General features: G+C 45.2%; 1 protein-coding gene across 2 annotated transcripts in view; it reads right to left on the reverse strand.

Moving 5' to 3' along the window:
• Positions 1-23616, reverse strand: part of SVOPL (SVOP like) — an 85431-nt gene that overhangs the window by 35449 nt on the left and 26366 nt on the right. For both annotated transcript variants that reach the window (XM_003261396.2, XM_030825815.1), the window contains 2 exons: positions 18519-18644; positions 14271-14399 (listed from right to left, as the gene is read on the reverse strand). In XM_003261396.2, coding sequence (XP_003261444.1) covers positions 14271-14399; positions 18519-18644 — 255 coding nt within the window. The remainder of the gene's footprint in view (positions 1-14270; positions 14400-18518; positions 18645-23616) is intronic.

The following is a 23616-nucleotide window of genomic DNA, read 5'->3' on the forward strand; positions in this document are numbered from 1 at the left end:
ACAAGTAAGAATGGGCTGGGTGTGGTGGCTCATGCCTATAATCCCAGCACTTTGGGAGGCCGAGGCGGGTGGCGGATCACCTGAGGTCGGGAGCTTGAGACCAGCGTGACCAACATGGCGAAAGCCCGTCTCTACTAAAAATACAAAAATTAGCCGGACGTGGTGGAACATGCCTGTAATCCCAGCTACTTGGGAGGCTGAGGCAGGAGAATTGCTTGAACCCAGGAGGTAGAGGTTGCGGTGAGCCGAGATCACACCATTGCACTGCAGCCTGGGCAAGAAGAGTGAAACTCCATCTCAAAAAAAAGAAAAAAAACAAAAACAAAAAAACAAGGAAGAGTTACATGATGGCACAGAAATGGATTTTTATGTAAAGCTGGGAATGCTTCAGACGAGGGCACGCCATTGAAAACCAACAGCTCTTTTCTCAGAAATAGACCTGGGATTCCAGGCTCTTTCTAGAGACACTAGGAATGGGGTCCTGGGTGTCCCAGATTTTTTTGTCACACAAAGAGTTTGAAGGGAACTTAGAGGCCTTTTGCTCCAATGGTTAATTTTTAATTTTTGTGGGGCCCATAGTAGGTATGTCTATTTATGGGGTACATGAGCTGTTTCGATACACCTCATGAAATAAGCACATCATGGAAAATGGGGTCTCCATCCCCTCAAGCATCTATTCTTCAAGTTACAAACAATCCAATTATACACCTTAAGTTATTCTAAAATGTATAATTATTATTAACTATAGTCACTGTTTTGCTATCAAACAGTAAGTCTTATTCTATTTTTTCTGGTACACATTAACCATCCCCACTTCCCCCCGTCCTTCCACTATTCTTCCCAATCTGACCAAGACCCACTGCACATTCCCGCATCTGGTCTCTGTGCACATCTCCTGGGGCCTGCAGTGTCCTTTCCCTTCCACAAAGGTTTTTTTTTTTTTTTTTTTTTTTTTTTTTTTTTTTTTTTTTTTTTTGTGAGAAGGAGTCTCACTCTGTCACCCAGGCTAGAGTGCAGTGGCGTGATCTTGGCTTACTGCAACCTCTGCCTCCCGGGTTCAAGCGATTCTTGTGCTTTGGCTTCCTGAGTAGCTGGGACTACAGGTGTGCACCAAATCGCCCAGCAATTTTTTATAATTGTAGTAGAGACAGGGTTTTACCGTGTTGCCCAGGCTGGTCTCGAACTCCTGACTTCAAGTGATCCACCCGCTTAGGCTTCCCAAAGTGCTTAGATTACAGGCATGCGCCACCACGCCCAGCAGGCTCACTCTCCTTTTAGTGTTCAATTTATGTCCCATTTATCCCCCCGAAGGGGCCCAGACTGCCATGGCTCAGTCCCTTCTGCTCTGATCACCACACACACCACACACACACACACACACACACACACACACACACACCCCTAAACCCACCTGGTTCTAAGCATCTGGGCTATTTTTTATTCCTTCATATGTGATGCTCATTTCATTAACCAGATTGTAAGACTGTGACCAGACTGAAGGCAGGGTCTACTGCCAGTAGCTCTGGGCCTTGCTCAAGAGATGACTGTGGAGGGCTGGACACGGTGGTTCATGCCTGTGATCCCAGCACTTTGGGAGGCCGAGGCGGGCAGATCACCTGAGGTCAGGGGTTTGAGACCAGCCTGGCCAACATGGTAAAACCCCGTCTATACTAAAAATACAAAAAATTTAGCCAGGAGTGATGGCACGCACCTGTAATCCCAGCTGCTCGGGAGGCTGAGGCAGGAGAATCGCTTGAACCTGGGAAGTGGAGGTTGCAGTGAACCGGGATCACGCCACTGCACTCCAGCCTGGGTGACAAGAGCAAGACTCCATCTCAAAAAACAAACACACGACTGTGAAGAAGATCACTTAATGGGCATGACGGATGGAGGCCGCAAGCTGAAGGCTTGAGAAGAAAAGTGAGGAGGAGGAGGAAGTGGGGACAGAAGGATGAAGAGGGAAGGTGAAGAATGGGGGATGGAGAAGGTAGAGGGAAAGGTGAGGTAGGAAAGGAAAAGCAGAGGAAGTAGGATGTGGAGGGAGGAGGCCAGACAGAGGAGCCAGGGGTGGAAAGGGAAGATGGAGAATGTGCAGGGAAGATGGGAGATAGGGGATTGTGGAGGGAGGATGGGGGAGAGGGAAAAAGGAGGAGGAAAGAAGAGAGATAACTTATGTCTGACCTCAGTGCTCCTCAGTCCTGGAGTTGCAACTACTGCATTCAATTCACAAAGCACATGCCAAGAACGGTTGTACTCAGCTATCTTATAATCTTACAGCTATCCGTGGTTTTGAGTTAATTATCTCTGCTAAGACTTTTCTTTTTGCAACTGTTTTTATTGTTTACACTATTGACAATCAGAATTTTACAGCCACCTAAAGATTATGTTCTAGTCTCTATAAGCCATAATAGCTTTCTTCTTTTAATCATAGTTGCCTAGCAACTAGTTCATCCTCCCACCCTGCTTTGCTCGGTAAGATGTGATTGTCAGTATCTCAGTAGGAAGGAAGAAGTGAGCTGACGCTGTTATAGTAGCTTTCTGAACTCCAAACACATGAGAGTGTATTTCCAATGTTTAAAAAATAAACTAGAATAATGGAATCATTCTGAATCCTTTGGAAGGAAGTTTGGGTTTCTTGTTTAATATAGTTTGGATATTTGTCCCCTCCAAGTCTCATGTTGAAATGTGATCCCCAGTGTCAGGGGTGGAGCCTTATGGGAGGTGTTTGGGTCATGGGGGCAGATCCCTCATGAAGGGCTTGGTGCCCTCCCTGCAGTAATGAGTTCTCACTCTACCAGTTCATGCGACAGCTGGTTTAAAAAAGGCTCGCACCTCTCTTGCTCCTTCTCTCACCATGTAACATGCCTGCTCCCTGTTCACTTTCTGTCATGAGTAGAGGCTTCCTGAGGCCTCACCAGAAGCCACGCAGATGCCGGTGCCATGCTTGTACAGTCTGCAGAACCATGAGCCAAATAAACCTCTTTTAACAGTCACCCAGTCTCAGGTATTCCTTTATAGCAATGCAAAACGAACAGACACACTGCTCCAGTTATAATAGGTTTTGAGATACATATAATAATGGCGGTAACACTCCACAGAAGAAAGTGAGAACACCTTACCAAAATACAATGATGAATATGGGGAAGGTTTGGCACACTGAATGCTCAAGATATTTGCATTACTATGGAACACATGCCACCTCACACTTACAATGCAGGCCAGATGGTAGTGGGATTCAAGACTTTTGTCATCAGTGATGTCCTCGGCAACCAATCAGGAACACCCAGGGAAGCCCACCTCTTGCCTGTGGGTAGGACACTCAGACATCACTTGTCTCGTGGCAACTACAGGATCCTGAGAAAGCCAGGATTCAGGGCATGGGTAGCACTGCTGGTATGGACCCATCTCAGACACACAGCATGAGCTGAGGGCAGAAGAGCCTTTCCCATGGTCCTGCCAGCCCTAGCAAGGTTGTGTACCAGCAGCTTTTCTCTGTACCTCCTGGTCTCCCTGTTATGCATTCATTCCCTGCCTCGGCAGTGACACCATCTCATTCTGCCAGATGTCTAGTATCCTTGGATACTGTCCTTCCTCATCCTATCAAAATCTGCACTGAGGGTCTGGTGCAGTGGCTCACACCTATTATCCCAGCACTTTGGAAGGCAGAGATGGGAGGACTACTTGAGGCCAGGATTTGAGACCAGCCTGAGCAACATAGCAAGACCTCATCTCTATTAAAAAATAAGAAAATTAAGGCCAGGCATGGTGGCTCATACCTGTAATCCCAGCATTTTGGGAGGCCAAGGTGGGAGGATCACTTGGGGCCAGAAATTTAAGACCAGCCTGGGCCAGTGAGACGTTGTCGCTACAAAATAAGAAAAAAAAAAAAAAAATTAGCCAGATGTGGTGGTGTGCACCTATAGTCCCAGCTATCCAGGAGGCAGAGCCAGGAGGATCGCTTGAGCTCAGCAGGTTGAGGCTGCAGTGGGCCAAGGTCACACCACTGCACTCCAGCTTGGATGACAGAATGAGACCCTGTCTTTTAAAAAATCAAGTAAATAAAAATGAAAAAATTAGCCAGGCATAGTGGCACACGCCTGCAATTCCAACTACTTTGGAGGCTAAGGAGGATTGCTTGAGCCCAGGAGTTCAAGACCAGCCTGGACAACATGTCAAAACCCTGTCTCCTCAAAAAACTGTACAAAAATAGCCAGGCATGGTGGCATACACCTGTAGTTCTAGCTACTCGGGAGCTTAGGCAGGAGGATTGCTTGAGCCCAGGAGGTCAAGGCTGCAGTGAGCCAAGATCGCACCACTGCACTGCAGTCTGGGTGACACAGCAAGATCCTGTCTCAGAAATTTTAAAAGGTTAATATGGGCCGGGCGCGGTGGCTCATGCCTGCAATCCCAGCACTTTGGGAGGCCAAGGCAGATGGATCACCTGAGGTTGGGAGTTCGAGACCAGCCTGACCAACATGGAGAAACCCCATCTCTACTAAAAACACAAAATTAGCTGGGCATGGTGGCGCATGCCTGTAATCCCAGCTACTTGGGAGGCTGAGGCAGGAGAATTGCTTGAACCCAGGAAGCAGTGGTTGCGTTGAGCCAAGACTGCACCATTGCACTCCAGCCTGGGCAACAAGAGCAAAACTGTCTCAAAAAAAAAATTAATATGGTAAATTTTTTGTTGTGTATATTTTGCCACAATAAAAAGACTCAAAAGGGGGAAACAAAGCTGGTTGGAGGAGGAAAATGAGGAATTCTGCTTTATTTTACCTTTTTTTTTTTTTTAAAATAGAGATGGGGGTGGGGTCTCGCTATATTGCCCAGGCTGGTCTCCAACTCCTGGCCTCAAGCAACCCTACTGCCCCAGCCTCCCAAAGGAATGGGATTACAGGTGTGAACCGCCACACCCAGCCAGGAGTTTTGTTTTAAACTTGATAAATATGAGATTTATACACTTGTCAACTCCAAGAATAAATGTCCTGTGGAGAGAGAAAGGTAAGGAGCTGGGATGTAGGCAAGAGCCAGGGATGAACACGTGGAGATGGTGAAGTCTTGCAGTTAGTTTAGGTCACATACATGCCCAAATGTGCCTGATACACATGTTAAAGATGCTTCTTTCTGTTCTCCAGGGAAATGGCTTCTTCAACCAATTCACAAGGAATCCTATCAAAATGGGTGCCATTTAGCAATCAAGAAATTGGCAGTTGCTGTTAAGAGGGTTATAAAGCTATAAAAATACTTCAGAGAACAACCACAAAAGTAAGCCACACAACACAGAAAATAAAAGTGATGAATCTGATAGAAAAATAATTTTTTTGAAACAGTCTCACTCTGTCACCAGGGCTGGAGTGCAGTGGCGCAATCTCAGCTTACTGCGACCTCCGCCTCCCAGGTGCAAGCGATTCTCCTGCCTCAGCCTCCCGAGTAGCTGGGACTACAGACACGCACCACTACGCCCAGCTAATTTTTTGTATTTTTAGTAGAGATGAGGTTTCATCATGTTGGTCAGGCTGGTCTTGAACTCCTGACCCAGTGATTCACCTGACTCAGCCTCCCAAAGTGCTGGGATTACAGGCATGAACCACCGGGCCCGGCTGAAAAATAATAATTTTAAAATTCCGTTTATAAAATAATTTTTAAAAACAAAGTGGATAGGAATACATTTTTATAAGAAATGTGCAGTACTGACATTAGTTATAAAATGTTGCTGAGAAAAATAAAAATAAATGGGGAAATACACTTAAAGCAGGGCAAGAATACTCAGTATTATAAAGATACTGATTCTCTCTACATTATTACAAAATCTCAAACTCTCATGGGTTTTTGTTTTTTTTTTTTTTGAGACAGAGTTTCATTATGTTGCTCAGGCTGGAGTAAAGTGGCGTGATCTCTGCTCACTGCAACCTCCACCTGCCGGGTTCAAGTGATTCTCGTGCCTTGGGCCTCCCGAGTAGCTGGGATTACAGGTGCCGGCCACCAAGCCTGGCTAGTTTTTGTATTTTTAGTAAAGACAGAGTTTCATCATGTTGGCCAGGCTGGTCTCGAACTCTTGGCCTCAGGTGACCCACCTGCCTCGGCCTCCCAAAGTACTGGGATTACAGATGTGAGCCACCACACCCAGCGGATTTTATTTTAATTAATTTATTTATTTATTTTGAGGGGAAGGTGGGAGTAGATCTTAATAAAGTGGCTCCAAAATTTTTCTAGTAAAATAAGCCTGAAAAAATAGCTTGGAAAATTTTGAAAAAGATGTTTGACCAGGGGAATTTACCCTATCACAAATGAAAAGTATATTATAAAATACTATAATTAAAACAGTGTCATATCATACCAATAACAGACGACCTGTCCTTTTCTTAACAACTTGAAATGTTCTCTTTATCATATAATAAATCCCTATGTATACTTGAATCTATAAATCTATCATTAGAACAGATTATTCAAAAATAGATTCAAATATATAATGAATGGATTATTCAAAAAATATACATCATGGGCTGGGCGTGGTGGTGGATGCCTGTAATCTCCGCACTTTGGGAAGTTGAGGTGGGTGTATCACTTGAGGCCAGGAATTCAAGACCAACCTGCCCAACATGGTGAAACCCCATCTCTACTAAAAATACAAAAATTAGTTAGGTGTGGTGGTGCAAGCCTGTAATCCCAGCTACTCAGGAGGCTGAAGCATGAAAAACACTTGAACTCAGGAGACAGAGGTTGCAGTGAGCCAAGATCACTCCACTGCACTCCAGCCTGGGTGACAGAGCAAGACTCCATCTCAAATGTACATAAATATATATATATATTTATATATATTTATATATACACATACATTTATATATATACGCATACATTTATATATATACATACATACACACACCCACACACACATACCCCCACTCACCCCAGAGCAACTGGTTAGTCATGTGGATGTAACAAGGCTAAATCTGTACCATGTTTCTTGTACCCAATTAAACCCACAGAGATCTAACATTTAAATATTAAGAATAAAACCAAATCGGCCAGACCTAGTGGCTCACACCTGTAATTCCAGCACTTCGGGAGGCCGAGGAAGGCAGATCACTTGAGGTCCGGAGTTCGAGACCAACCTGGCCAACATGGTGAAACGCCATCTCTACTAAAAATACAAAAACTAGCCAGGCATGGTGGTGGGCACCTGTAATCCCAGTTACTCGGGAGGCTGAGGCAGGAGAATCACTTGAACCCGGGAGGCAGAGGTTGCAGTGAGCCGAGATTGTGCCACTGCACTCCAGCCTGGCCGAGACAGCGAGCCTCCATCTCAAAAAATAAAAAATAAAAAAAATAAAAAATAAAACAAATTGGCCGGGCATTGTGGCTCACACTTGTAATCCCAGCACTTTGCGAGGTCAGTGAAGGTGGATCACTTGAGGTCAGGAGTTCGAGACCAGCCTGGCCAACATGGTGAAACCCCATCTCTACTAAAATATAAAAATTAGGTGGGTGTGGTGGCCCATGCCTGTAATCCCAGCTACTTGAGGGGCTAAAGCAGGAGAATCGCTTGGACCCAGGAAGGGGAGATTTCACTGTGCCCAGATGGCCCCACTGTACTCTAGCCTGGGCAGCAGAGTGAGACTCCACCTCAAAAAAATAAAAATAAAAATAAAACCTAATTAACACAATAGAAAGGAGAGAGATGCAAAAAACTCATTTGTAATAAAAACTGCAAAAGTCAATAAAAATGTTAATAAATCTAAATAAATATTGGCTCCAAAATAATGACAATTTAGAAAAACTTATGAACAAAGTGGAACTGAAATCCTGGGCAAACGAGATTTGGAAGATGATAATTGGCAAGATCATATTTAGCGTCCTTGTATTGTCTGGCTTGGGAGGTCAAGATTGCAGTGAACTATGATCGCACCACTGCACTCCCTCTGGGTGACAGGGTGAGGCCCCATCACAAAAAATAGCTAAAATAAAAGTTGAAATTATAAAAAAAAAAATAAATTTAAGTTCAAAGAAAAAAAAAAGAATTTAAGGTCCAAAGCCATATAAATGAGAGAGGAGGAAGAAAAAAAACAGTTACCAGATAAAGGTAGCAAATAATATTAAATATTGTAAATGTGTGTTTTCAATAGTTAAGGGCTACCTCTAGAATAAAAGAAAGTACATTAATTCCAAGTCAATAAAAGGAAGTGCAGGGGAGGGAAAGGCAAACTCAATCTAATAGAAGTTAGTCAAGGAGAAAAGGAAAGACATGATTCAGAAGAAACACAAAATATCTTCCTGAAACTGTGCACACAAATAAGAAGAAATACAAAATAAATAACAGGCCAGGCACAGTGGCTCACGCCTGTAATCCCAACACTTTGGGAAGCTGAGGCAGGTGGATCACCTGAGGTCAGGAGTTCAAGACCAGCCTGGCCAAAATGGCAAAACCCCACCTCTACTAAAAAAAATACAAAAATTAACTGGGCATGGTGGCACATGCCTGTAGTCCCAGCTACTTGGGCAGCTGAGGCAGGAGAATTGCTTGAGCCCAGGAGGTGAAGGTTGCAGTGAGCCGAGATCTCATCACTGCACTCCAGCCTGGGCAACAGAGCAAGATTCTGTCTCAAAAAATACATAAATAAAAATAAATGACAGAAGCCCATATATGCCAGGAGAAGTAAGTGAGTCCAACTCATTATTAAAAGAATATCGGCTGGGCACAGTGGCTCATGCCTGTAATCCCAGCACTTTGGGAGGCTGAGGTGGGTGGACCATGTGTGGTCAGGAGTTCAAGACCAGCCTGGCCAACACTGTGAAACCCTGTCTCTATTAAAAAAACAAAAGTTATTTGGGCGTGGTGGTGGGTGCCTGTAATTCCAGCTACTTGGGAGGCTGAGGCAGGAAACTCATTTGAACCCGGGAGGCAGAGGTTGCAGTGAGCAGAGACTGTGCCTCTCCACTCCAGCCTGGGTGACAGAGGAAGACTTCGTCTCAAAAAAAAAAAAAAAAAAAAAAAAAGGAAAGGAAAGGAAAAGGAAGGGGGAAAAAAATCACCTATAGCTTTACAAGAGATACTGTTTTTGAGACAGGGTCTCACCCTGTTGTCCAGGCTACTAAAATACAGGGTCCAGTACAGCAGTGCAATCATAGCTCACTGCAGCCTTGACATCCTGGGCTCAAGCCTCCATAGCTCACTGTAGCCTCAACCTCCTGGACTCAAGCAACCCTCCTGCCTCAACCTCTGAAATAGTTGGGACTACAGGTGTGCGCCACTATGCCTGGCTTTTTTTTTTTTTTTGGTAAAGAGGGGTCTTGTTTTAATGCCCAGGCTGGTCTCAAAATCTTGGCCTCAAGTAATCTTCTCATCTCAGCCTCCCAAAGTGCTGGGATTACAGGCCTGAGCTATCTCACACCTGGACCCAAGAAATACATTTAAAGCAAAGCAGTATAGAAAGATTAAAAATAAAGAGCTGAAAAAAGATGCACATGGAAAATACTAACCAAAGCTACTTTCAATATGTTAACATGAGAGAAAATAGAATTTAAGGCCCTTCATTCTCAAAGACAATGATTTTTTTAAAAACTTTTTAAAAATATTTATTTACGTTTTGAGGTGGAGTTTCGCTCTTGTTGCCCCAACTGGAGTGCAGTGGCGCCATCTCGGCTCACCACAATCTCTGCCTCCCAGGTTCAAGCATTTCCCCTGCCTCAGCCTCCCAAGTAGCTGGGATTACAGGCATGCGCCACCACGCCCAGCTAATTTTGTATTTTTACTAGAGTCAGGGTTTCTCCATGTTGGTCAGGCTGGTCTGAAACTCCCGACCTCCGGTAATCGGCCCATCTCGGCCTCTCAAAGTGCTGGGATTACAGGCGTGAGCCACTGCACACAGATTTTTAAAAAATTTTTAAACAGATTAAGGCAGCCACAAAAAAGAATGAGATCATGTCCTTTACAACAACATGGATGCAGCTGGAGTCCATTATTCTAAGAAAATTAATGCAGGAACAGAAAGCCAAATACCCTATGTTCTCACTTTTAAGTGGGAGCTCAACATTGGGTACTCACGGACATAAAGAGGACAGCAATAAACACTGCAGACTACTAGAGTGGGGAAGGAAAGGGCAAGGGCTGAAAAACTAACTATTGGGTACTATGCTCACTGCCTGGATGACAGGATCAATTATACCCCAAACCTCAGCATCATGCAATAGACCCATGTAACAAACCCGCATACATACCCCCTTAATCTAAAATAAGAGTCGGCTGGGTACAGTGGTTCACACCTGTAATCCCATAACTTTGGGAGGCCAAGGAGGGAGGACTGCTTGACCCCAGGAGTTCAAGACTGGCCTGAGCAACAAAGCAAGACCACATGTTTACAAGAAATTTAAAAATTAGCTGGGTATGATGGCGCACACCTGTGGTCCTAGGTATTCTGGAGGCTGAGGTAGGAGGATTGAGCCTGGAAGGTCAAGGCTACAGTGAGCTATGACAGCACTACCGCACTCCAACCTGGGTGACAGAGTGAGAACCCATCACAAAAAATAACTAAATAAAAGTTGAAATTATTAAAAAAAAAAAACTTAAATTCAGTTTAGACAACTACAACAACAACAAAAAAATGTAAGGTCCAAAGCCATATAAGGATAAAGAAATACTTCAAGTAATAAGACTAATGCATGGACAAAAATCAATCATATGCTAGAATGCAATGAAAAGACAGCCTCAGCTGGGCACGGGGCCTCACTCCTGTAATCCCAGCACTTTGGGAGGCCGAGGAGGGCAGATCACCTGAGGTCAGCAGTTTGAGACAGGCCTGACCAACATGGCGAAACCCCATCTCTACTAAAAACACAAATATTAGCCGGGCATGGTGGCAGGCGCCTATAATCCCAGCTCCTCAGGAAGCTGAGACTGGAGAATCGCTTGAACCCAGGAGGCAGAGGTTGCAGTGAGCCAAGATCATGCCACTACACTCCAGCCTGGATGACAAGAGCGAAACTCCATCTCAAAAAAAAAAAAAAAATAACCTCAAAATTTATGAAATATACCCTATTAGGCCAATAAGGAGAAATGGAGAAAGTCATTGTCTTTTTGAAAAACTGTTAACTCAAGAGGCAAAAATCTAGAAGTATTATATATATATGTATATACACATATACATATATATATATAGTCGAGTGTGTATGTATATATAGTCAATGGGTATATACAGTCAATGAGTATATATGTGTATATACACACACACACACACATACACATATATACTCAATGAGAACACAGATTCTTTTTAAACACTCTTGTGACATGAACAAGAAGTCCCTATATAGAGGACAAATAGATTCAATAAATTCCAAATAACAACATCCTCTTAACCAAAATACAATTACATTATAATAACATAGCTAACAGATAACTCAGTGGTTTAAAAAATGAATGTTGAGAAATATAAATACAATTACTCTTGAGACATGAATGTAGCTAATTGTTTATTAAAAATAAAAAACACTGAAAATAAATGATCATCTAAGTATTGAACTCAACAAGCTAGAACAAAAAAAGTCAAAGAAAATAAAAGAAAGTGGAAATTAACAAAAAAAAAAAAAAAAAAAAATCAATAAAGAGAATGGACCCCCCCCCCACCAAAAAGTTTTTGTTTGAAGTCTAATGAAATAGACAAACTTCTAGTAAGCTGGACCAAGAAAAGAGAGAGAAAGCACAAATAAACAATATTAAAAAGGGCACATTATTGCACAAATTTTTAAAATTCAGAACACTGAAAACATTGTATCAATAAATTTGAAAATCTAGATAAATTAAATAATTTTCTTTAAAATATATATAACCAAGGCTGGGCGCGGTGGCTCACACCTGTAATCCTAGCACTTTGGGAGCCTGAAGTGGGCAGATCTCTTGAGCTCGGGAGTTCAAGATCAGCCTGGGCAACATGGTGGAAACACTGTCTCTACAAAAAACACAAAAAATTAGCCGGGTGTTGGTGGCTGGCACTGATAGTCCTAGCTACTCATGAGGCTGAGGTAGAAGGATCACTTGAACCCAGGAAGCAGAGGTTGCAGTAAGCCGAGATCATGCTATTGCACTCCAGCCTGGATGATAAAGCGAGACTCTATCTCCAAAAAAAAAAAAAGAAAATTTTTTTTTTTTTTGAGGCAGAGTCTCGTTCTGTGGCCCAGGCTGGAGTGTAGTGGTGCGATATCAGCTCACTGCAAGCTCCGCCTTCTGAGTTCACGCCATTCTCCTGCCTCAGCCTCCCGAGTAGCTGGGACTGCAGGCGCCCACCACCATGCCTGGCTTATTTTTTGTATTTTTAGTAGAGACAGGGTTTCACTGCGTTAGCCAAGATGGTCTCGATCTCCTGACCTCGTGATCCGCCCACCTCGGCCTCCCAAAGTGCTGGGATTACAGGTGTGAGCCACTGCGCCTGGCCAAAAATTTTTTAAAATAATATATATAACCAAAATTGACTCAATCAAAAGTATAAACAAAAGTAGACTATAACCTTTAAATAAATTGAATCATAGTTTTTTAAAAACTCCTCTGCCCAGGATGTAGTGAAACTGGATCCCTTGTGCACTGTTGATGGGAATGTAAAATGGTTCAGCTGCTGTAGAACACAGTATGGTGATTCCTCAAAAAAATTAAACATAGAATTATCACAGGATCCAGCAATTCCATATCTGGGTATATATCCAGAAGAACTGAAAGTGAGGCCTTGGCCGGGTGCGGTGGCTCACGCCTGTAATCCCAGCACTTTGGGAGGCTGAGGAGGGTGGATCATGAGGTCAGGAGATCGAGACCATCCTGGTCAACGTAGTGAAACCCCGTCTCTACTAAAAATACAAAAATTAGCTGGGCGTGGTGGCAGGCGCCTGTAGTCCCAGGTACTTGTGAGGCTGAGGCAGGAGAATTGCTTGAACCAGGGAGTCGGAGGTTGCAGTGAGCCAAGATCACGCCACTGCACTCCAGCCTGGGCAAGAGTGAGACTCCATCTCAAAAAAAAAAAAAAAAAAAAAGAAAGTGAGGCCTTGAAGAGCTATCTGGTCACCCATGTTCATAGTAGCATCAGTCAATAGCTGAACAGTAGACGTGTTTATCAACAAACACATAAGCAAAATGTGGCCTACAATGAAATATTATTCAGCCTTAACGAGGAAGAAAATTCTGACCTACGCTACATGGATGAACCTTAAGGACATTATGTGAAATGAAATGAACCAGTCACAAAAAGACAAACACTGTATGATTCAACGTGTGAGGGATCTAGAATAGTCAATTTTATAGAGACAAACAATAAGATAGTGGTTTTTAGAGGGCGGGGGAGGGAGAACAAAGTTTCTGCTTAATGCGTATAGAATTTCAGCTTTGTTAAGATGAAGAGTTCTGGAGATGGATGGTGGTTATGATTTCATAACAATACAAATGTACCTAATATCACTGAACTGTACATTTAAAAACTGTTAAGATAAGAAATGTTATGTTATGTATATTTTACCACAATTTAGACATGCCTGTAATCCCAGCACTTTGGGAGGCCGAGGTGGGTGGATCATGAGGTCAAGAGATCAAGACCATCCTGGCCAACATGGTGAAACCTGGTCTCTACTAAAAATACAAAAATAGCTGGGCGTAGTGGTGGGTGCCTGTAGTCCCAGCTACTTGGGAGGCTGACACAGGAGAATCACTTGAACCCAGGGGGCGGAGGTTGCAGTGAGCTGAGATCGTGCCACTGCACTCCAGCCTGATGACAGAGCAAGACTCCATCAAAAAAAAAAAAAAAAAAAGGAACTCTCTGCTCAACGATGTCTTGCTATCCTCCAACCGCTCAGAATAGATATCAGGTCAAAGTACTCTAGAGGCAAATTTCACCAAATGTTCAAGGAGGTTAACACCTACCTTATAGAAACTATTTCAGAGATATGAAAAAAGTCATGTAATGAGGTTTATAACCTTCATAACAAAATAAAACGAGGCCCGTACAAAAAAGAAAACAATCTCCCATCTATTGACAATGAGGCCAAATCATGTTATTAGCTCTGCGAGGTGGGTGTTATTATTCCCATTTTATTCATAAGAAAAACAAAGATAGGTAACTCACTAGGGTCCCATGGCTCACAGTGAAAATGAATGTAGCCTCACATCTTTCCTGGCCATCGCCCTGCCTCTAGGACAGGACTAGAGAGCAAGGGTCCCCCCTCCCTCCAGCCTTCCACAACTGAGGGGATTTCCCAGTGGCCACTGGTGATGGGAGAAGACCTCGGGGGTCAGCACTCACCAGGACGGGCTCCACCAGCTTCCCCTCCGGCATGACCGAGCGGTTCATCTTGGCAATGCGCTCCAGAGTGGCCAGGGCAGCCTGAGTGTTCCCAGTGGAGACATTGAACCGGGCAGATTCAGGAATAAACTGGGTAGAGATTACAAAGAACATCAGAGTGGCCACTGCTATAGAACCCAGGGGTACAGCTATTATTGCTCTAAACACTACAGTCCTAGTTTCCCAACATAAGAAATGTATGTAACCAGCTTAAAGGCATGCAATGTAGCAGGTATTCTGTTGGATTCAAAGTTGATTTGGAACAAAAAAGGTCATGTTCTCCTCATCATAGTCCCTTCTAGGATGACGGCAGGCAGATACTCAGTTTTGCACCAACAGGGCCCAACCTAGTTGTTGACATAATGAAATTCTCACTTTCAATTGGTAAATAGCCACTGCCGCAGGCGCCCCCTCCAGCCCCTCCCCAGGAACCCCAGGACCTCCCCACCATGCAACCACCAAAGGGTGACAGGAACAGGGGGCTCCAGCACCCACACAGTGGAGGAATCAGTTCCGATTGTCAAGGCCCTCAACCCACTGAATGCTGAATATTTTGAACATCGCACGCAGAAAACAGTATGGGCTTCCACTGAAGCTGGAGAATCAACTCTGACTACCTCCCGTCTCTCACGCCTCATGCAATCAAGGCTGTTGGCTCTTCCTCAGAAAAGCACCTCCACAGCAGCACCTGGCCCCACATTCGCATGGCCAGAGGGCAGTTTGGGCCCCCCTCTTGGTTGTTCTGACACTTTTGATTTTGCAGCCTTTTTCCTCTTGCCTCATGACCAGCCTCCACAGCAATATGCCAGCTTCCCAGCACATAATCGCTTCCACAGTCAGAAGTCCCCTCCTTCAACACCTCCACAATCCCTTTTTTAAAAACAGTCCAGAGGTCTTTTTATTTTTTGCACTTAATATGCCATGAATTCATAGGCAGAAGTTTCCAGCAGCTCAGGCTCCCCGCTGTGGTTCTCACAAATGTGCCTCTCTGGGTGGAACAGGGCTGGTGCTTCAGCCGAACTCAGGTACCCTTCCCTTTGGCTTCCTTGTTGTTTTGTTTTATTTTGTTTTTTGAGATGGAGTCTTGCTCTGTCACACAGGCTGGAGTGCAGTGGTGCGATCTCGGCTCACTGCAAACTCCACCTCCCGGGTTCAAGCAATTCTCCTGCCTCAGCGTCTTGAGTAGCTGAGACTACAAGCACGCACCACCGTACGGGCTAATTTTTGTATTTTTAGTAGAGACGGGGTTTCACCATGTTGGTCAGGCTGGTCTCGAACTCCTGACCTAGTGATCCACCTGCCTTGGCCCCCAAAGTGCTGGGATTACAGGTGTGAGCCACTGCGCCCGGCCGGCTTGTTTTTCTGATCATTTTCTGCACGAGTTTCAGGAAGCTATCTCGGCTCCTAGAGTGCTTAGTATACTCAATATGCACATGAATTCCCTTGACAAGAATCTGGCCCATAACCTGTTTGTTTACAACAATGCCAACAGCACGCTGCGTAGCATCATAGACTCCTCCAGTTCTGCCACAGTAACACCTGGGGCATTCCTTTTGAACAGCGCCCATCCCCTTGATGTCTACAATATAACCTTTCTTACAGATTCATAGGTATGTGGCCAAAGGAACAACTCCATGTTGTCTAAGAGGTCTGGTGATCTCTCCTCTTTCCCTTTGTGCGGGTCATTTTGGTGACTTACTGCAAGATGGCAGTTCTGGTCAAAAGGAAGCCCTTTTTGTTGTTGTTGTTGGTTTTTTGTTTTTTTGAGAGACAGGGTCTTGCTCTGTTGCCCAGTCTAGAAGGCAGTGGCGCAATCATAGCTGACTGCAGCCTTGACCAACCAGGCCCAAGCAACCCTCCCATCTCAGCCTCCTGAGTAGCTGGGACCACAGGCACGGACCACAACAGCCGGCTAAAATTTTTTAGTAGAGATGGGGTTCTGCCATCCAGAGTCCAGGCTGGTCTTGAACTCCTGGACTCAAGTGATCTTCCTGCCTTGGTTTTCCAAAGTGCTGGGATTACAGACATGAGCCACTATGTCTGGCCAGCAGAAAGTCTTAGACTACACCAACAGAGGGAGACAATCTGCCCACAGGAAGCAAGTGGCTTACTAAGCTAACTGGTCCCCGAGCACCTGGGGGCCTGTGTGTGATTCTCAGCAAAAGTGCACTGCATAGAAGGCACTGGCCAACTGGGCTTGTCCAGAAGAAAATGGACATGGCTCTGGGGCCAGCTGTCATGAGGAAGACTTGAAGGTAATGACATTACTTAGAGAAGGAAAGGCTTACTGGGGCATAGATTCATACATATTTAAGAGGATGACGGCCGGGCACGGTGGCTCACACCTGCAGTCCCAGCACTTTGGGAGGCCGAGGTGGGCGGATCACGAGGTCAGGAGGTTGACACCAGCCTGGCCAACATGGTGAAACCCTGTCTCTACTAAAAATACAAAAATTAGCCGGGTGTGGTGGCATGCACCTGGCGCCTGTAGTTCCAGCTACTCTGGAGGCTGAGGCAGGAGAATCGCTTGAACCCGGGAGGCAGAGGTTGCGGAGAGCCGAGATCGCACCATTGCACTCCAGCCTGGGCAACAAGAGTGAAACGCCATCTCAAAAAAGAGAAATGAAAAAAAGATGACATGGCGAGAAGATAGCTCTATGGTCTTCCTGAGAGACAGAGTAGGACCTGCAGGTAAATTTATAGGGAGAAAATTCTGCTCAACATAGGAAAGACTTTAACAGCTAGGGGTGCCTGGAGATGGGATATACTGTTGAAATCTATAAAGTAGTCACATGCCTGGCTGGATGTGGTGGCTCGCACCTGTAATCCCAGCCCTTTGGGAGGCTGAGGCGGGTGGATCACTAGGTCAGGAGTTCAAGGCCAGCCTGGCCAACATGGCGAAACCCCATCTCTACTAAAAAATAAAAATTAGCCGGGCATGGTGGTGCATGCCTGCAACCCCAGGTACTCAGGAGGCTGAGGCAGGAGAATCACTTGAACATGGGAGGTAGAGGTTGCAGTGAGCCGAGATTGTGCCATTGCACTCCAGCCTGGGCAATAGAGTAAGACTCCATTTCAAAAAAAAAAAAAAAAAAGTAGTCACATGCCTGAAGCTAGCAGCGTTCTGGCAGAAGAGACCTGCTTCTACAGGGGATGCCTGTATTGAGACAAGGTTTAGAATGAATGGCCATCAAGGACCTTTCTGAATTCTGACATTCTTTGATTCCACAGGGTAGGTGACACCAAAATAAAACCCCGGTTCTGCCGAGTGGTCAATCTTGTCTTTGAATGAATAGAATTGTACTGCACACTAAGGAAGATGATGATTCTACAGTTGAACAACTTACAGATGAGTGGGAGAGAAGCCTGTGGTGGCCTGGAAGTATGTCAACAGCATCCAACAGGTGGGTGCTGAAGGATAGAGTGGAGTCAGCAAAAATAGGACGGAGCGTTCAGAGAAAACTTCTAGGAAGAGGGGCAACGAGGCAGGCTCAGGGAGGTGAGGGCTGCCTGCTGGTTGAGACAGACTCCCCAATAAAGGTAGTAGGACGTGAGAAAGATGGCCTGGCGCGGTGGCTCATGCCCGTAATCCCAGCACTTTGAGCCAAGGTGGGTGAATCACTTGAGGCCAGGAGTTCAAGATCAGCCTGGCCAATGTGATGAAACCCCTTCTCTGCTAATGATAGCACTTTGGGAGGCCAAGGCGGGTGGATCACGAGGTCAGGAGATTGAGACCACAGTGAAACCCCGTCTCTACTAAAAATACAAAAAAAAAGAAAAAATTAGCCAGGCATGGTGGCAGGCGCCTGTAGTGCCAGCTATAGCTTCAGGAGGCTGAGGCAGGAGAATGGCGTGAACCCGGGAGGCGGAGCTTGCAGTGAGCTGAGGTCGCGCCACTGCACTCCAGCCTGGGCAACAGAGCAAGACTCCGTCTCAAAAAAAAAAAAAAAAAAAAAAAAAAAAAAAAAAATTAGCCAGGTGCGGTGGCACATGACTGTAATCCCAGCTATTCGGGAGGCTGAGGCAGGAGAATCACCTGAACCTGGAGGCAGAGGCTACAGTGAGCCGAGATTGCACCTCTGTGCTGCAGGCTGGACAACAAAGAGAGACTCTGTCTTGAGGGGGAAAAGAAAAAGGTATTTGTGGGGCATGAAGGCCACTGGACCAGCAGGAGGAGTGGACAGGAAGGAGCCACGAGTACTTCCCCACCTTGAAGGCCACGATGAGGATGATGCCCGGGATGGAGGCGGCACGAATGAGCCAGCGCCACCCGATGGTGGGGATGATCACAGAAGCCAGGCCTATGATGAGCAGGGAGCCCGCAAGCCAGAACACCTAGGAAGACAGAAGTCCAGGATTAAAGTTCTTTGGGGAATTATGACAATGAAAAAAAAAAAGGAAAATATACATTTTTAAAAAGATTAAAATTCCTTCTGTCCCACGTGCTTTACGTATCTTCTTTTGGGAACCACTTTGTCCAGCATTTTGCCATTTTGTTTTTTATTGTTTTGAGACAGGGTCCACTCTCTCACCCAGGCTGGAGTGCAGTGATGCAATCTCGGCTCACTGAACCCTCTGCCTCCTGGGTTCAAGTGATTCTCATGCCTCAGCCTCCCAAGAAGCTGGGATTATAGGCATGCGCCACCACGCCCAGCCCATTTTTTTTTGTATTTTTAGTAGAGACAGGATTTCACCATGTTGGCCAGGCTGGTCTCGAACTCCTGACCTCAAACGATCCACCCACCTTAGCCTCCCAAAATGCTGGGATTACAGGTGTGAGCCACTGAGCCTAGCCCGGGGTGACTATTTCATCACTAAAGAACTCTGTTACCAACCAAAACAAGACTATTTCAGAAAGCAATAACGGCTGTAAGGAATATAGAAAAGTGTGATAGAGAGGGACTTGAGTCATCAGGGACAATATTGCTAAAGAGGCTATGAATAAGCAGGCCAGTTACAAGGCTACTGCAGTAGACCAGGTCAGTGATGTAGCACTGAATGGGATTTTAGTAGTGAATGGTGAAAAAAAAGGTTTTTTGTTTTTTTTTTTGAGACAGAGTCACGCTCTGTTGCCCAGACTGGAGGGCAGTGGCACAATCTCAGCTCACTGCAACCTCTGCCTCCCAGGTTCAAGCAATTCTCCTGCCTCAGCCTCCTGAGTAGCTGGTATTATAGGCGCACACCACCACACCCAGCTAATTTTTGTATTTTTAGTAGAGACAGTGTTTCACCATGTTGGTCAGGCTGGTCTCAAACTCCTGACCTCGTGATCCGCCCACCTCGGCCTCCCAAAGCGCTGGGATTACAGGCGTGAGCCACTGCATCCAGCAAAATTCTTAATTGACACATTTTCAACAAATTGTACAAAATTTTGTTAATGGATGAACACATTTTGGAGATAAGGGTGACACGGTTCACTGATGGACGTTTGGACTGAAGGTCTAATAATAGAGGGTGTGTTAGTAGGGCTTGTGATTGGGGATGAGGGACAGGGAGGGTCCTGGATGCCTCCTGAGTTTGTGTTCCAAGATCACTGAGGGGAAAGTGTTTGCTATTAACTGAGTTTGGAAACAGAAATAAGAGGCTTAAGGGGAAGAAGAGATTAGTTCTGAGTACCTTCTATGGAGAAGCCTGTAAGACATTCAAGTAACTATCAGGCCATTGGCTGCCTAGGTCTGAAGGTTAACGAGGCACTCTAGGTTGTAGAGAAAGATTTTGGGGCCAGTGCGGTGGCTCATGCCTGTTATCCCAACACTTCAGAAGGCTGAGGTAGGGGAATCACTTGAAGCCAGGAGTTTGAGACTAGCCTGAGCAACAAAGCAAGACTCCATCTCCACAAAAAAAAATTCAAAAATTCACTAGGCACCATGGCATGCACCTGTAGTCCCAGCTACTTAGGAGGCTGAGGTGGAAGGATCAGTTGAGCCCAGGAGTTCAAGGCTGCAGGGAGCTGTGATCTCACCAATGTACTCCAGCCTGGGTAACAGAGAGAGAAGCTGTCTCAAAAAAAAAAAAAAAAAAAAAAAAAAAAAAAAAAAAAAAAAAATTGAGGGCTTAGGGGTAAAATATTGGAATATATATATTTCCGCATATATATATACATATATATATATATACATTTTTTTTTGAGTCTCACTCTGTTGCCCAGGGTGGAGTGCAGTGGCGCGATCTCAGCTCACTGCAGTCTCTGCCTCCCAGGTTCAAGCAATTCTCCTGCCTCAGCCTCCTGAGTAGCTGAGATTACAGGTGCATGCACCACACCTGGCTAATTTTTGTATTTTTAGTCTAAGAGACAGAGTTTCACCACGTTGACCAGGCTCGTCTCCATCTCCTGACCTCAAGTGATCCACCTGCCTCAGCCTCCCAAAGTGCTGGGATTACAGGCATGAGCCACTGCACCTGGCCCAGTATTGGAGCATATTAGATGACCCAGGAGACATGGAAAATAAGACTAGCAAGGGAGAGACATAACCAAGAAGCATGGCAAAGAGGCGCAGGTGGAAGAGAAAACGTCCATAACAGGGCTTGAGTAGGATCATGCTCAGTCAATAACACCATGTATAAGACCCAAGCACTAAGTATTAGAAGTGTGTGCCTCCAGTTTTTGTCTGTTTTTTTTTTTTTTTTGAGACAGAGTCTCACTCTGTTGCCCAGACTCGTGTATAGTGGCACAATAAATGGCTCACTGCAGCCTCGGTCCCTTGGCCTCCTGAGCTTAAGTGATCCATCTCAGCCTCCTGAGTAGCTGGGACTACAGGCACATGGCACTACACCCAGCTAATTTTTTTATTTTTATTTTTGTAGCGATGGAGTTTCACCATGTTGCCCAGGCTTGTCTCGAACTCCTGGGCTCAAGCGATCTGCCTGCCTCAGCCTCCCGAAGTGTTGGGATTATAGGCGTGAGCCACTGCACCCGGCCTGTGCCTCCATCTTGACAAAGATTAGAAGAGAGCTGCAGGGATTGAAAAGAACATCACACACCGGGGCCTGATGTGGGGTGGGGGTGGGGGAGGGATAGCATTAAGAGATATACCTAATGTTAAATGATGAGTTAATGGGTGCAGCACACCAACATGGCATGTGTATACATATGTAACAAACCTGCACGTTGTGCACATGTACCCTAAAACTTAAAGTATAATAAAAAAGTAAAAAATTAAAAAATAAATAAAAAAAAAAAGAATCACTATCCAGTACTTGTTAGATTCTTTTAAAAATTTGTCTGGCTGGGCATGGTGGCTCACACCTGTAATCCCAGCACTTTGGGAGGCCGAGGCAGGTGGATCACTTGAGGTCAGGAGTTAGAGACCAGCCTGGTCAACATGGTGAAACCCCATCTCTACTAAAAATATAAAACATTAGCCAGGCATGGCAGTGCATGCCTGTAGTCCCAGCCACTCTGGAGGCAGGAGAACCGAGGAGGCAGAGGTTGCAGTGAGCCAAGATCACACCACTGCACTCCAGCCTGGGTAACAAAGACTTGGTCTCAAAAAAAAAAAAAAAAAAATTGTCACCTATGTTTATTAACAAAAAATAAATTTGAAAGTATTTTCCTACTGCTTTGTTTATTGCCAAGTGTATAAGGTTTCAGTGGGAAGGGTCATCTTTTTCCTCGTTCCTCTGAAAAATCAGGGCTTTTGGTTAAGTGTAGATGGGACAGGGCGCCTAGACTGACCTGTCTTCTGGATTCGAAACCTCTAATCAATGGCCAGCAGGGGCCCGAGGAGGGATTGGGAGCACCTAAAAGAGGCAGTTTTGGCACATTCCCTCAGGTATGAGCCAATTCTGGACTTGCAACCACCAGGATCCTTGGAAGGGAGGTAGGACAGCCTAAAGGGGTAGCAGCTGGGACCCACCACTGAAGGCTCGGTGGGGAAGAAAGTTTATCCTGGATGCATTCCTAGGCTTCTGTCATTCCAGTGAAACTGGTCATTGGACTATTTGGTTACTGTGTTCTAAATGCTGTTGGATGATGATCATCCGGGGCTCAGAAAACCTTGGAATTGGACCTATGGCTTCAAGCATTCCCAGGCCTCTTTAGTTGGTACAAAATAATAGACAATGCATCAACCGAAGAACAATCAACCAGCCAAAAATAAACATGCACAGGCACACCTCCTTTCAACCGGGCTTTCCTTTAGTGCACTTTGCAAATATTGCAATTTTTTTTTTTTTTTTTTTTTAACAAATCGAAGGTCTGTTGCAATCCTGCCTTGAGCAAGTCTATTGGTGCCATTTTTCCAATAGCACATGCTCACTTCATATCTCTGTCACGTTTTAGTAATTGTCACAATATTTCAAACTTTATCATTATTTTTACATCTGTTATGGTAGTCTGTGACCCATGATTTTCTATGTATCTTCCACAAAAACAATTATTTTCATTGTTTGGGGGCACCCCAAACTGCACCTATATATGAACTCAATAAATGTTGTGGGTTCTCATGGCTCCACTTACTGGCTATTCTTTGGTTTCTCTCCTCTCCTTGAGTCTTCCTATTCCCTGAGATACAACAGTATTGAAATTTGATCAATTAGTAATCCTATAATGGTCTCTAAGTGTTCAACTGAAAGGAAAAGTTGCACATCTTTCTTTCTTTACTGAGACAGGGTCTCACTCTGTTGCCCAGGCTAGAGTGCAGTGGCACAATCACGGCTCACTGCAACCTCAACTTCCCAGGCTCAAGTGATCCTCCCATCTCAGCCTCTCTAGCAGATGGAACTACAGGTTCATGCCACCACACCCAGCCAATTTTTTTTTTTTCCTTGCTCTGTCACTCAGGCTGGAGTGCAGAGGCAGGATCTTTGCTCACTTGCTCACTGCAACTTCTGCCCCCCAGGTTCAAGCGATTCTCCTGCCTCAGCCTCCTGAGCAGCTGGGATTACAGGTGCCTGGCACCACACCAAGCTAATTTTTATATTTTTAGCAGAGACAGGGTTTCACCATGTTGGCCAAACTGGTCTCCAACTCTGACCTCAAGTGATTCTCCCACCTCAGCCTCCCAAAGTGCTGGGATTACAGGCGTGAGCCACCGCTCCCAGCAGAAAAGTTCTTGAAGGAAATGAAAAGTGCTACCCCAGTGAACAAAAGTGGTAAGAAAGTGAAACAGCGTTATGGGTGGTATGGAGAAAGTCTGAGTGGGCTGGATAGATCAAAGTGCCACAACATTCCGTTAAGCGAAAGCCTAATCCACAGCAAGGCCCTAACTCTCTTCAATTCTGGGAAGGCTAAGAGAGGTGGGGAAGCTGCTGAAGAAGAGTCTGAAGCTAGCAGGGGCTGGCTCGTGAGGTTTAAGGGAAGACGCTG

This window comes from Nomascus leucogenys, chromosome 13, assembly GCF_006542625.1.
Source record: "Nomascus leucogenys isolate Asia chromosome 13, Asia_NLE_v1, whole genome shotgun sequence".
Lineage (NCBI taxonomy): Eukaryota > Metazoa > Chordata > Mammalia > Primates > Hylobatidae > Nomascus > Nomascus leucogenys.